Below are 13,837 nucleotides of genomic sequence, written 5' to 3' on the forward strand. Positions count from 1 at the left end.
AACCTCTTTTAAAGTATAAGCCTTTGTCCATCTGTTCCACAGAAATACACACACAAATGGGGGGGGGGGGCGGGGGGGGGGGAAGATATATTCTAAGTCTACTACCATCCTGCCTCCAATTACACTGACTATTCCTTACTATATTACCTGTCAGTTATGTGTAAGCTCCTACAAACATGAGAACATAAAAATTAAGGAACTTCAGGGTTTTCTCTCACTACAACAAACCAAAAAACAAACAAACAAAAAAAACCCCTACAGATGCATCTTAAAAGCAACCAAAAGGTTTTGGTTCTCCTGTGAAACTGGAAGGCCATCAGGACCTCCAAGAATCATGAAAACATTAATTCAGGGGTGAAACGGAAAAAAGACACTAATGAAGAATGCTAGTATCAACATCTTCCTCTTCACAAGCCAGGAAATGAAATGAAGTTCTGCAAATTGATTCATTCAGACAAACTGAGAAACTTCATTAAATATCAAGCTATTGCTTCCCAAGCCATCCTAGATAGGACCCCAAACTGGTCAGGTACAGCCCCAAGCACTGTTAATTAAACACAACTGAAGTTGTCACTAGTCCATTCAAGAAAACAGATGTTGCTTCATAGAGCTTTGATATTTTTCTTAAATACCTTTCAAAATGAGGAACAAAAAATATGAACTCTTATAAAAGGGCTTTATTGTATTTTTATAGCATATTACATACCTTGTAACAATCATTCTGTTAAGTGTGAATGTCAGTTTTATTTTCTGTCCCTTTTTTCCTGGCTATTTACAAGCTTTGTAAGAATCATTCCTTAATTAAGTCTAAACATAGTTTTATATAAATGGATTCCTGGAATTAAAAACGTTCAGACTTAAGAAATGATTGTTACAGAGACTGTAACAGGCCGTAAAAAAGAATGCCACTTTAAACAAAGATTTCTCATTTTAATTAAAAAGATAATCATCAGAACATTCGTATACTTAACAGAACCATTTGAAGCTACTTTGAAAAAATACCTACTATTCTATGCAGGCATATGTAGTTTACTTTATATGACATTTAATCAAAGTCTCAGTCGAGCCTATTGCACTCACTTTAAATATTGTATCTACAGTTTTAAACACTTTATACAAATATGAAAGTTACTTATTGAGCACCTCATTTCTACTACTTTTGTAAATGGTTATGACAACAGAAATCCCATATTCTTGAAGGCATAAAACCAGAGCTCAGTAAGGCAAGGGCTTTTGGGAGAGTTTTTTCTGTGGGTTTTTTTTTTTTTTTTAAGCTAATGGGCACATTTGCCTCTCCTTTTAGTTTGTGCATCAGTCTCTTACACACTGTACTTTATGAAGAGTCTAGTTTTATCTGTAGTATTGTAGAAACATGAAAAAGGGCTGAGATGAACTGAGACAGGTTCCACTCTAGTAAAAACCTTGATGTAGCTGCAGAACACTGGACCATGTAATGTACAGGATCATATTTTAAATCTATGAACTGGATTTCAGTCAAAAAAGCTTTGAAAGACGACATGTAGAATACATGATAGAAAACACTCATTCACCAAAAAGAGTCTTCCCTGGTGAGCAGTTGCTTAGTATTGCATAATGCTAATACACAGCAATTTAATATCAGAAATAAATTAGGCCTTCTTAAAATGTAGAGGTAAACTGAATAGGCAAATGAAGTTAAGTAAATTACTTAAACCTTAAAGCATTAGATTATACATATTGTAGCTGACCACAGATAATTAGTAAACTGGTAGCAGATATCAGCCAAACGTAATACTGTTTCATTGGTAAGTAATCAAGCCAATACCAGCCAGTAAGAAGGCGGCCTTCTTTTGCTCCCATCAAAAAGTTGCATAGACATGAGCACACATTAAAAAACAGAGTCCAGTTTGCCTTTCAAAGAATCAAATATAGATACTTTAAAGCAAGATAATTTTGTTCATATTAGCGTCGGATAAATCATAGAATCATTCAGGTTGGAAAAGACCCTTGGGATCATCGAGTCCAACCATCAGCCCTACTCTACAAAGATCTCCCCTACACCATATACCCCAGCATCTCATCTAAACGACCCTTAAACACATCCAGGGATGGTGACTCCACCACCTCCCTGGGCAGCCTATTCCACTGTCTAACCACTCTTTCTGTGAAAAATTTTTTCCTAATGTCCAGTCTAAACCTCCCCTGTTGGGAGTTTAAAGCCATTCCCCCTTGTTCTGTCACTAATCACCTGTGAGAAGAGACCAGCACCAATCTCTCTATAAAGCCTCCACCTGACATTTCACTATTAGAGTTAGACGTCAAAATAAAAAACAAATCGCCAGGTTTATCTTGCTTGATACGTTGTGACTCAAGAGAGCTGCTAAAGTCCATGCCAAAAATTAAGTACTGACGTTTTTAAGTGGAAAAAGTATTATTTTCTAGAGAAGCACAAAAATACTACCACCTACAGGGCTGCTTTTCAACATGAAATGAAACCCACCACAAATCCATATCAAAACCAAAACTATCAAAAGCTGGAGAGATAATAGGTCTCATGCTTCCAAAAAATAATTTGGGCATTTACTTACAATGGCACTTGGGAAACTCTCAGGGAAAATCAATAATTAATAGCAAAGCCCACCTCAACCCAAACTGCAAGCTACCTAATAAGGAAGATGTACCTGTAGCGTATCACACACTTGGACGAACAAGATAATACACTGTAAATGATTCAGCATTAGTTGAGAGGATGCATGAGCTGATCTACTACCTCTAGGTAGATAACTGTACCAATGCCATTACTGCAGTACCTAAGCACCTTCTGAGTGCTAAAAAGGCAGAAACAAGACACTTCCTAGGAGGGCCAAGCTGATATTTGCAACTGATACCTCATGTATCAAAACAACCTACCTGTGCCACACCTCCACAAACACCAAAAGGCCCCACTAAGTCTAACAAAATCTTCACCAGCATAATTAGTCATGTTCTAGACAGACATGTGCTAAAGCAAATGCCTGAGATGTGTTAGACAAAAGCTTTTCTCACTCTCCTCTCAACCTGTAAGCAAAAATACCCTAAAAAATTCAGAGTGGACAGAGGGAAGCCACATCTTTCATGACAGTTTTCACAATCATTTTGCACACAAGAGGCATTTTAATAAAACATTGAGGAACTAGGTTTAGCTTTTAGTTCTCAGCACAGCCTGATCTTGATAATTCCTCCCTTTATCTGGTGCTCTTAACAGATGCATCTCCTGTAAGAGCAGCACTCTCTCACGCTCGGGTCTCTCCCTAGTGTCAGGGAGCTTTACTGTTCAAGTGAAACACAGCCAGCTGCAAGATGGACAGGGATTCCCTCAGGTCCCAGGCTCAATCTTATTGAAGATCTCAAATGCCTGGACTAAGCCCTTGGATGGGAATCTTAGCACAGTGGGTGAAAAAAGCAACATATGAGAATTCAGCATAGCACGTTCACAGTGCTGCCTGGCAGAAGACAAAAATGTTTCAGCAGAAACTTTTCAGGATATGAAACTCACTATCTAAAGGCAGGTTGTAATTACCAAGCTTGGCCAAACACAAGTGCAACAGGATCTGGGACACTCCTTTGGCCAATCACACACCAAAGAGAGTAGTTTATTATTACTAATTGCTACCTTGCCTATTTAGGTATCCATAGCATTTTCCCACTTCACTGAGCTGAGACTCTACACATCTGACAAACTTGGAGACTACTAGCAAAAGGGTCAAAAAGTCTCAAGAGAAACAAGTTCTACAAGATTAAAAAAAAAGAAGCCAAACAAGTGTTCTGAAGCTCAATTAAAAATTAAAATTTGCATTTCCTCAATTTCATTTTGGGCATATGTTCTGAAGGTTTAATAGAACTGCTTCTTCTTGATGAGCTTAAATTTAGTTCTGTACCACTGGAAGCACTAATCCAAAACAAACTTTCAGCAAGTGTTGCCAGTCATTTAAATGATACCCTTAGGGAAAGAACAGTTTTGGGCACCTGAAATTTACATTCAACTCAGTTGGCAACAGTTTGTTTTCATTTCTACATCTTATGTTTCTGTCCAAAACACTTAGAAATATCAACAAGTGAAGAGAGAATGAAACTACAGTTGTGCATCGTGCCTCAAATCTGAGTAAACTAGCCACATATGAAGAGCATTTTGAATGCAACTACCCCCAAGGCTGTTTTCCATGTCAAGGGCCAACTTGCAAACCTACACAATGTAAGTACTCTTCATTCACTATCAATGATACACTGCTGCAGCAGCAGGTTAAAGATTTAAGCATTTATAGCTCTCAGAATGGAAGGAAAAACAAAATAAAATTGCAGAGAGATGGTGTGCAGTACGGAAGAATAGTCTAAGGTGTCTAAGTAAAGAGAAAAACCCAAGAATTACATGCACAACCCCTCCCGGTGCCTGTGGGCCCCTCTGCCAGCTCCTGTCTCACTCGAGTTTAACTTGTCACCTGGGAGCGGGAGACCTGCAGCCCTCTAGCCCCCCTCCGACACAACTGTATTTTTCCACAGTTTTGGGGGTCCCGCTTCCGACACGCAGCCCTCCCTGGCCGGCAGCCCCCTCCCCACACCCCACGGCAGCTCTGGGGCCCCACTCACCGCCCTCCCCCGCCCGTAGGACGCCCGGTCCCCCGCCAACCCGGCGCCCCCCGGCCCAGCAGACCTCAGAGGCCCGGCCTCCCCCTTCCCCGTTACCCCCAGCCCCATCTCGCCCCCCCTCCCCCACAGCCCATCTCATCCGTCGCCCTTCCCCCCGCCTGCCCCTCCACATACACACAGGTGCCCGTGCCCGTGCCCACCCCCGCCACGGCCCCTCACCATGAACTTGAGAGCCTTCTCCTGCAGCACGGCTTCGGCCGGGTCCATAGTCCTGCGCCGCCGCCAGGGCCGGGGCCGGGGCCGGGGCCGGGGCCACCCCTCCTCTCAGTGCCAGGCCGCAGCCAGCGCAGACAGGAACCTGCGCTGCCCCGCGGCCCGCCCCCCCGCTCCTCGCCCTGCTGCCCGCATGGCGCATGCGCCGCGCGCAGGCCCACGGGAAATGGAGTCCCCGGCCGCGCTACCGGCGAGGGCCCGGGGGCGGTTTAGAACTACAAATCCCGAAAGGCCTAGGGGCAGGGGGTACGCCGGGAGCCGGCTGGCGCATGCGCTGTCCGCGGGAGAGGGGGCCGACGGGAGATGTAGTAGTTTGCGGCTGTGAGGGTGTAAGTTGAGGTCAGGGGCTGGGGAGGGAGGAAGGGATGCTCCTCTCTGCAGGGGCCGTGTGGGCCATTTCCAGCCCCACACCTCCCTGGTGAGGTGTAAGGCCGGCTCCCAGGTCACAGCCCTGCGCTCTCTTCTGTTAGCATCGCACGTGTGGCTAATGGCGGGGTGCCGGGGCAGCCGGCAGCGGGTTCCCCACGCAGGGCGCCTCACCCGCAGCCCACGGCACCCGTGAGAGCTTAGCGGCTCCCTTGTTTTTCTCCAGTTGCACTCCATGCTCGTGCACTGTCGATTTTCAAGTCAACTGTTACAAGTACACCATGTAAAATTAATTACTGGTGTACCCCTGCATGCGTAGGAGTACCAAAAATAATCTGGTGATTTTCATCCAGAGAGAAAGTCGGTCCAAAGGGGTCATTGCTGCTCCTTGGCAAGGGATATGAAATGTAGAAACTTGCATCACTGGAATGGATCAAGCAGACTTACATCATTTTTGAGGGATGTTTGTTCAATTCCATCCCATAAAGAAAACACATCACATAAACAGCCTCCCGTGATGCTTTGGTGTCCCTACCCTTAGCTTTTTTCCTAATAATGTTTCTAAATCAATTTTCCCTGAAAATGGCGCCAAGTTCCCTTTGCTGTACCAAACAGCAAACAAAAAAAAGAGAATTGATCAGCAACCCTTTAATAGCAACTGCACACAGACTCAAGGGTATTTACTATATTCCCCCATCCCTCTGTTGCACATGAAACAAGACCAGCTCACTCTTTGGCAGCCATTGCTTCTAATCCTCTCAGGTTTGTTAAATTTGACTAATCTCTTTCCAGTTTTCCTACATTTTTCACAGTGTGCCCAAAAGCTGAAGTCACCTCACATGGAGCAGCAGAGAGGAATTACCTCCTGTGTCTTTAGTACTAATTATAAGACCTTGGTAAGTTTTTCCTTTCTCTATAGTAAACACAACACTGATTGCTACACAGTTTGTCATCCAGTAAACCACTCAGATACTTTTCCTTGCTGCATTTATATATTTGACACTGCATCTTAAGTGAGATACTCTGAATTTCTTCCTATTTAAATGCAAAGGAGCCAGACACAAACATCAGCACTTCCTTGCCAACATGCAACTTAAACCCTTCCTTTTTTTTTTCCTGTGCTTTGCCTATAAAGTGAAGCTTCCAGGCGCAGGTATGAAACCAGCACCTCCTGTGCACCAGCCCCTTCCCTCATTTTCTCTAAACACCCCATCTCCTTCAGATTTTTGAACAAGATAATCAGAGAGAAAACAATGCAGAGAATATACCCATTACTGGATTCCTTGCAGGGACACATGACCCAGTGCCAGGAGAGTCTCCTCCAACCAATGACCCAGCAGAGGTGACAGGGAATGTTAGCCCGCGCAGGGTGTGATGCTGGGATGAGCCACAATCCCAGAGCAGTAGCTTGAGAGAAAGAGGCAGGGATAACCTTATGTCCTTACTCTACAATCCCAAGGCATAGAAATCTTCCAAAGAAAGCTCTCAGGTCACCAGGACATGGGCTGCTATTCTTGGACTGGCCCAGCCATGCTCTTGGTCATCATACTTTAAGCCCAGACTCTTAGCAGTGAAATGCCTGAAATACTTGGCTGCAATGGGGCTGGGCATTTTCCAGTCTGCTGACAACACTGAAAACACTTACCACAATTATATAAATAACAGTAATTATAATGAGGGAGTCCTATAATTACAAAGGGATGGCTCCTGTAACAGTACTGCAGGCAACCGAGGGCCACTGGCACTTGAGGCATGGTTCTCCTCTGTCTCCTTCCTCCGGGCATCCTGCAGTTGGCTGAGATGTAAATGGATCCTCTTCATAGCAGTGTGACAGGCTCAAGGCTTTGATTGCATAGTTTATTTGTCAATAATATCTGATGCTGGCCTAATTGTAGGAAAATTGAAAAGTGTAATGCTTCAGCACTAGACACCACTGTCCCAAAGCCCTCTAGGCTGATTGATCTGTCTGGACTGTAATTTATAGGGGATTAACATCTCTGGGTCATAACAAGCATGAACAAAGTGGAGCCAAATCTAATGAGTGTTTAGGTGCTTGGAAGAAGAGAGTGGCTCAGTTATTCTGCTATACTGCCATCTGGACTCCACGATGCAGGACAACTGCAGAAGGACAAAGCAAGAGTCTCCCCCACAGCACAGAGGGACCAAGGAAGGACTCAGAGGCAGCACTTGGCCTGTCAGCACTGAGCATGGAGGTAATGCCTTGCCAGGTGAACCTCATCTGGATTCCTGCATCTGCAGCCCAGCCTTGTGGTCTCTTCCCACTGCAGGATGCTCGCTGCAGCTGGATGTCCACCAGCTTGCTGTGTTCCCTGTGGTCCAGAGGAGGAGAATGGCCAGCATGCCAAGCTGTGACCCCCACCAGACCCCTGCTCCAGCCCTATGCCATCGAGATGTCACATCACACAGCAGAAGGAGAGGCACTGGAGAGGTCTGTGATGTATAAGGCAGAGGGAAGGCACCCTTTGAGTTCAGCAGATTTACAACCAATTAAATAATGATTTGTTTGGATTGCAGGAACCAGACATGTGGTCAGTGCTGTCTCTGCCACAGTGGAGCTGCCCTGACCAGCTTCTCTTTACTTTCCACTTGAAACAGCAGTCATATATCCCCCTTCCTGCCCTCCACACTCTCACTGCAGAGCATGTTGCATGAAGCAGCCATATAGCGCACAGGGAGCTCACCATCCTTCTAGATGAAGGATGCTACCTAACAGTAAAGATATTACCGTGATTATTTTTGCAATAGCATATTGCTCTGTGCATTCTGGACTCTGCGGACCACATCCACGCCTGGTGTAACGCCATGTTAATTTGCTGTGGCAATCATTAATTGGGTAAGGAACAGCTGGTGCTTTGCTTTAAGTGAAGCTGATTGGGTCAGTAAGTAACTGTTTGGTTAAGCAATCTACAGCAGGTACAGCCCTACCTCTCTCTGCACTCCAGAGGGGTTTCACTTCTTGTCCCAGTGACCCTTGGAGGAAGCAGCAAGATTTGGCCATGAAACATTAGGGAGCTTTAATCAGTGCAGTTCCTTTGGGCATTATTGCCTGAATTTTAATATTTTGAATAATAAAGGATGATTTTAAATTAAATTTGTGGGCTCGCCATCTGTGTGTGCTTGGCCTTGTTTTCCTCTGCTTTGGCAGTCCCTTGACTTCGTTCTTTCCAAGTTGCAGCAAAAAGGAAGGAAAGAGAAAAGAAGGGAAAGCACCAGTGGAGGAACCTTTTGTTATTCCCTTTGTCCTGCAAGATCCTGGCAGCAGCAGCATGAGCCTTTACTGCGGGTGTGTTTCACAGTGCTGAGCACACAGACAGCATTTGGTAGCATAAAAGCTCATGAGAGGGAGACAGGGACCCCTGCACCCAGAAATGTCCCAGTGGTTCAGCTCAGCCTCTCCATCACAGCTCATCCGTGACAGCGGTGTGTTTCGCACAGGGCACGGGCATCTCCGCTAAAGGGGCTTCGCGTGCAGTGACCTGGGGGATCTGGGGCAGGATGGCTTCCTGCAGCCTGTGGGCAAAGGGACTTTTTTAGGACAAAGAGACATTGCCACTCAGTCCTGCAAGAACAAAAGAAGAGAGTCCAAGACCACGTAGTAGGAATTATGTTCACTGTATGGCTGGTGCAGGGCAGTACCCATTACCTGGTACAAAGGAGATGTGCAAGGCTGCACATGTGGAGGGGATGGCCAGAGAGGCTTTTCTGCAGAGAAACAAGAACAGTCAGGCTATGGATTGACATTACAGGTTGAGCTGAATGTATCCCCTGTGCTGCTGAAAAGGGGAGCTGCATCCCCTGTCCTGTCTCTGCCAGCCACATGCTTTCTCTTTTCACCTTGTACCAGCTCTGGTGCTTGTTTGCTAGCACAGTGAACTGTTTTATTTTGCTATAGTGACAGAAAAATTATAATCAGGAAATACAAACTAAACACTTTGTTGGTGAGACAAACTGGCTTTTCTTGTGTTCAGACAAATGACAGCTACTGTGAGGGCAGGTGGGATTGCACTCCAGGGCAGCAGGGGGAATGATGAGACTGGTCCCTCTCAGTGATGGGGAGCTGCTAATTCAGCAGATACCAGGTGATAAAACCCTCTTGTCTTTACACTGTCAGGGTCTCTTGACACTCCTGGGAGTTGAGAGCCCTCCCTGCTCACACAGCATCATCACAGCCACTGGAGACTCTGGATGGCCAAGGCAGAGTGAAGGAATATCTCAGAAAGGCCCGATCCTGGGAGTCTGGGATCCTCACAGGGATTCTGAGCTCATTTCCCAATTTCCCATGTTACACTGGGACTGCATGGCACTGGTCCCCCCAGATTCGCTTGGCCACTGGGAAGGAGGAGATGCTGAAGCCCTGGTCCCAGTCCTCTCCATAGACTCTGTAGGTACTTTGTTTAAAATATGGATTAAAAGAAGTCAGGGTGAAAGCAACATTCTTCAACAGGGGCTATAGCCATTTTCAGCAGCCTTCCTGGTTTCCCCCACAAATTTGCCGGAGATCCTGGTCTCAAGCACTGGGCTGCCATGCAAGGCTGTGCACATACAGAAACATGCACTCCAACTCACAGCCAACCACGTGCCCCCCGCACAGATCTGGAAGCGCTTCTTTACTTCCAAAAGCAGCTCCTTCACTCTTTGAGGCCTGGCCACCTCCCCACACCCCCTACAATTCTGTGACGTGTCCTCCGGTGTTTGCAGCACTTTCTGTCAGCCTGTCCTTGAGGTGGCAGCGATGACGAATTCATTGGTCCTTCAACAAATGCAAGAGCCCAGAGGAGCATCGCTGGGAGCTCAGCATTGCTGCCTGGAGGGTGGCAAAGGGGAAAGAAAGATTCCTTCTTATGAGGATGAAAAACAAACCCAAACCACCAAACCTGACCCGACGGAACAAAAACAACCCCAACAAGTACCTCGTAGTCAGAACAGCCTTTTAAAGCCTCATGAATATTTAGCTTGTCCTCATGTAAAATATATGACTTTGTGTAAGGATCAGGGAAAGGAGGTGCATGATTTTTTTCTGATTTATGGGCCCAGCAACGGATTATTCATAGCAGAGCAGCTGTGTGGAAAGATTCATCCACTGCAAAATGTGATTGTACATCAGGCAGTGTGAGGGAACAGAGCTATGACTAATGGCTACTTTACATATAAATGAGAAGGTTTGCGCTAGGAACTGTAAAAAAAATACAATCGTTCAGCTGACGGGCCCGGCCTCTTTATCGCAAGCGCTGCACAGGGGCCAGGGAAAGACGGGAACAAGCCTGCCTGAAGGCGCTGCCTTCCCTCACATCTTCCAACATGCCATAAATAAGGCAATGGCAGTCGAGGCTTCCAAGGGCCAAATTTGTTGCTGGTGTCAATCTGCAGGCTGCGATGGGGGAAGGCAGATGTGGCTCCTTCTGGCTTGGATGCCCCTGGAAATCCCTCATGGCCAGGCTGAGGTGGGCCCTGCTTTGAACATCATGCTCAAAAGCAGAAGGGCAGCACAAGCTGGGGTGCTCAGCACAGCCCCAGCATAAGCCCTTCGCTTCCCCTCCCCGCTGCGATCACAGCCTCCCCCACGCTCACTCTCCTAGCTGAGACGGGTTGTCTAGACATTGCAGATGTGGACAGATGTTGGGGCTGTAATTTATAACAATGGCCTCCAGAAGGCAATTCCAATTTGTTTCGCTAAAGCTTTAAGTTACAGGCAGCAAGATCTCCTGTAAATACTCTTGACTTACATAGTAAGTACATAAGAGAGTTTGCCTGGTGAAAGCCCACTTGCTGCAGTGATTATAGCTTTCCCCACGTCTTGGAGGGATATTACAATTCATAGGTCAAAAAAAAATTGCCCTCTGCCATGGACCCAGAGAATCCAAGAGCGATCCAAGTTCCAGGTGCTGACACACATGCAGTTCAACAGTCGCTTCTCCAGCATCATTCACCTGCTCAGGGAAGGAGGTTGAAATCCCACCTACAGAGCCAACCCCCATACTCCGTGTGCTGTCTTCCTTATGGGGCATGTCCCTGCCATTCAGTGCCTAAAGAACAACTCAGAAAAGGAAATTTTCTCAGCCCTTTAAAAGGTTCCCTAGAGGGAAACCTCTCCTGAAAGCAAAAAGACTCTCACGGGAGAGGTTTCCCTCTAGGGAAATCTTTTAAATCCATAGGGAAATGGAGCACACAGCCTTGCCTCTGCCCAGGCTCCTACCAGCCCAGTTCAGAGCAGCCCACAGTAGACATCACAAGGCCTTCTCCCTCCATCAGATACCATGCAATATCCCAAACACACTCCTCTTGCTGCTCTAACCCTCCTGTGAAAGGCAAGCATGGTCCCAGCTTTGCAAACCTGGGGCAAATACCACCACAAGTGAAGGACATACTAACAGGAGTGAGCCTGCAGCCACACAAGAGGGCACCAGGAAGGGTGCGGTCATGACCAACTAGTTTGTGCACTTCTGCCATTCAAAGCCTGCTGCCCAGGGGTGCTTCTGACAAGGGAGAGAGTATTCCTCCAGCACCATTTCATAGGTCCTACAGTTCTTCTGCTTGTCCTCAACCTAGAGCTTGAATTTTCCTGCAGAGTCCAAGGGGAAAGAATAGGATGCCTTCGTAATTATTTGGTCCTGCAATTGTGTCTGTGCAGGTTGTTCCTAAATAGAGCAGCACAGACTTTTTCACTGCTTCTTAAGGACACAAGGCACTAAGGTGCTCTGCAGTGACTATATTGGTGCATAAGTACCTAGGGAGGCATGTGCTGAACTGGAAGCCGCTCCAGCATTCCCTGATAAATTACAAAAACTGGTATTTACATGCAGTAGCCAGACAGGCCCCAGAGGTCCCACCCTGCAGCAGATTCAATCATACAAGGTGCAGTACAAAACAGATCACTGCCAAGAGAACTAGCAGACTCATTCATTTCAGCCTACACAGATTTCCACCTGTGCGAGGCTGTCTGTCCCATTCACCTCTGACTTGGCCATACTAGTGAAAACCTGCAGAAAAGCTCCACACGGAAAAGACCACAAGAAAACAGAGACATGAGGATATACCTCATGTTCATCAGAAGTGAAGCTCACATCTGGAGACTGGGGCATAGCATATGGCTGAAATCCCACCTTCAGGAGTCCCAGCACAGGGCATCAACCAAGAGGAAGTTAAAGATATATAGATATATATATATAAACCAAAGAGCACACAGTATGTTATACACGAAGTAGGACAAGGTTGGGAAGAGTCATGCCTTGGAAACTCCCAGTTTTCATCTCAGAGGTAAAAGCTGGAGCACAGCCAGCCACTATGGCAATTTCACCCATGAAGTGAGGCTGTGGAGAAACAAGGATTTACAAAGCCTAAGAGCCACAAAGTGCTTCAATTAAAGCACATTCCTGGGAGGTTTGGTTGGGATTAGAGATGTGCTCCCTTTGGATTTGCAGCTGAAAGTCTGCAGCCATGTGCCACCCTGAGAGAGTCTGAAAGAGAAACCCACTGGTCTCCTAGAGGGGTGGGAGCAGAGACCAAACCAGCACAACTGCGCTTTGTAAAATTTCTGTCACTTTTGTTCCAGAGTTTGCAATTAAAACAATGGGAAGCAGCAGTTTTCAGGTTTTCAGCCAAATTAAAAAGTCTTCCTTTCCCCAGCCCCCAAAAGTTTAATCTCAGATTTAATGAAACATTTAATTTGAAGCAATATATCTTAATTTGTGGGAAAGCAATTTTTTGAATTAAAGTAAATAAAGTAATAAATTATTTATTGTTCTTTAATTTGAAATTTTTCAACAGAGTGATCAGCTGAATTCAAGGTGAAACAAATGTCTGAGCCCCCATTTACTTTCACCAGCAAAGAGAGTATTTGATGCCTCTTTAAACTCAGTGTGGGACAGGAGAAGCTTTTCTAAGAGGGGATCAGGCTTTTGGCACTCAGCTTCTTTTGCAGTCACAAAGACACATTTCCATGTTGCTTTGCATGCAGTATCAGTGCTGTGAAGGCAAAAGGTGCTGCAGCTCATTCTACAGGCAGCATCCAGCCCAAGGTGGTCAGATGGTTTCATCCATAGAAATCCAACTTTGAGACATTTCTGTGCCCTGAAGGACAGTGTGGGGACTGGGACTCAATAGTGGATTCATTCCCTGTTTGCTTTAAAATGGGAAAGTAGAGCAGGCATCTCAAGTTTAGGTTGCTCTCCCAAAACATGTCCCAGTTGAAAATTACATACCTGATACCTGAACCCCATCCAGCCACTGTTGAGCCCCAGCCTGGAGCTGTGTTGTCCCTGTCCAGGGAGAAAACCCTGCAGATTTTCATGGGAGGGGACTGGGTCAGCACAGGATGGACAGGACCCTTGTCTCAAGCACTTTGTGCCCTGAACCAACTTCCAAAGTAAAATGTGGACCCAAATACTGCCTTTTCCCAGCCACTTCAGAGTTGCATCCCTCCTGACCCAGCATTTCCAGAGCCCACATAGGATCCTACCTACTGATGTAGTAGGAAGCCAAGGTTGAGGTCGACGGATGACCCCAAGGAAGCAAACAAGCCAGACCCTGCAGCTTTTCCCAACAGACAAGGGGATGAGGGGGCCTTGGGAGTAGCCAG

At 46.2% G+C, this 13,837-nt stretch overlaps 1 protein-coding gene across 6 annotated transcripts in view; it reads right to left on the reverse strand.

Annotated features, from left to right (window-relative positions):
* Positions 1 to 4,992, reverse strand: part of BTRC (beta-transducin repeat containing E3 ubiquitin protein ligase) — a 118,676-nt gene extending 113,684 nt beyond the window's left edge. For all 6 annotated transcript variants that reach the window (XM_074831142.1, XM_074831137.1, XM_074831140.1 and 3 more), the window contains exon 1: positions 4,822 to 4,992. In XM_074831142.1, coding sequence (XP_074687243.1) covers positions 4,822 to 4,869 — 48 coding nt within the window. In that variant the 5' untranslated portion in view covers positions 4,870 to 4,992. The remainder of the gene's footprint in view (positions 1 to 4,821) is intronic.
* Between the last annotated feature and the right edge of the window lie 8,845 nt (positions 4,993 to 13,837).

Source organism: Strix aluco, chromosome 7 (genome assembly GCF_031877795.1).
Source record: "Strix aluco isolate bStrAlu1 chromosome 7, bStrAlu1.hap1, whole genome shotgun sequence".
NCBI lineage: Eukaryota > Metazoa > Chordata > Aves > Strigiformes > Strigidae > Strix > Strix aluco.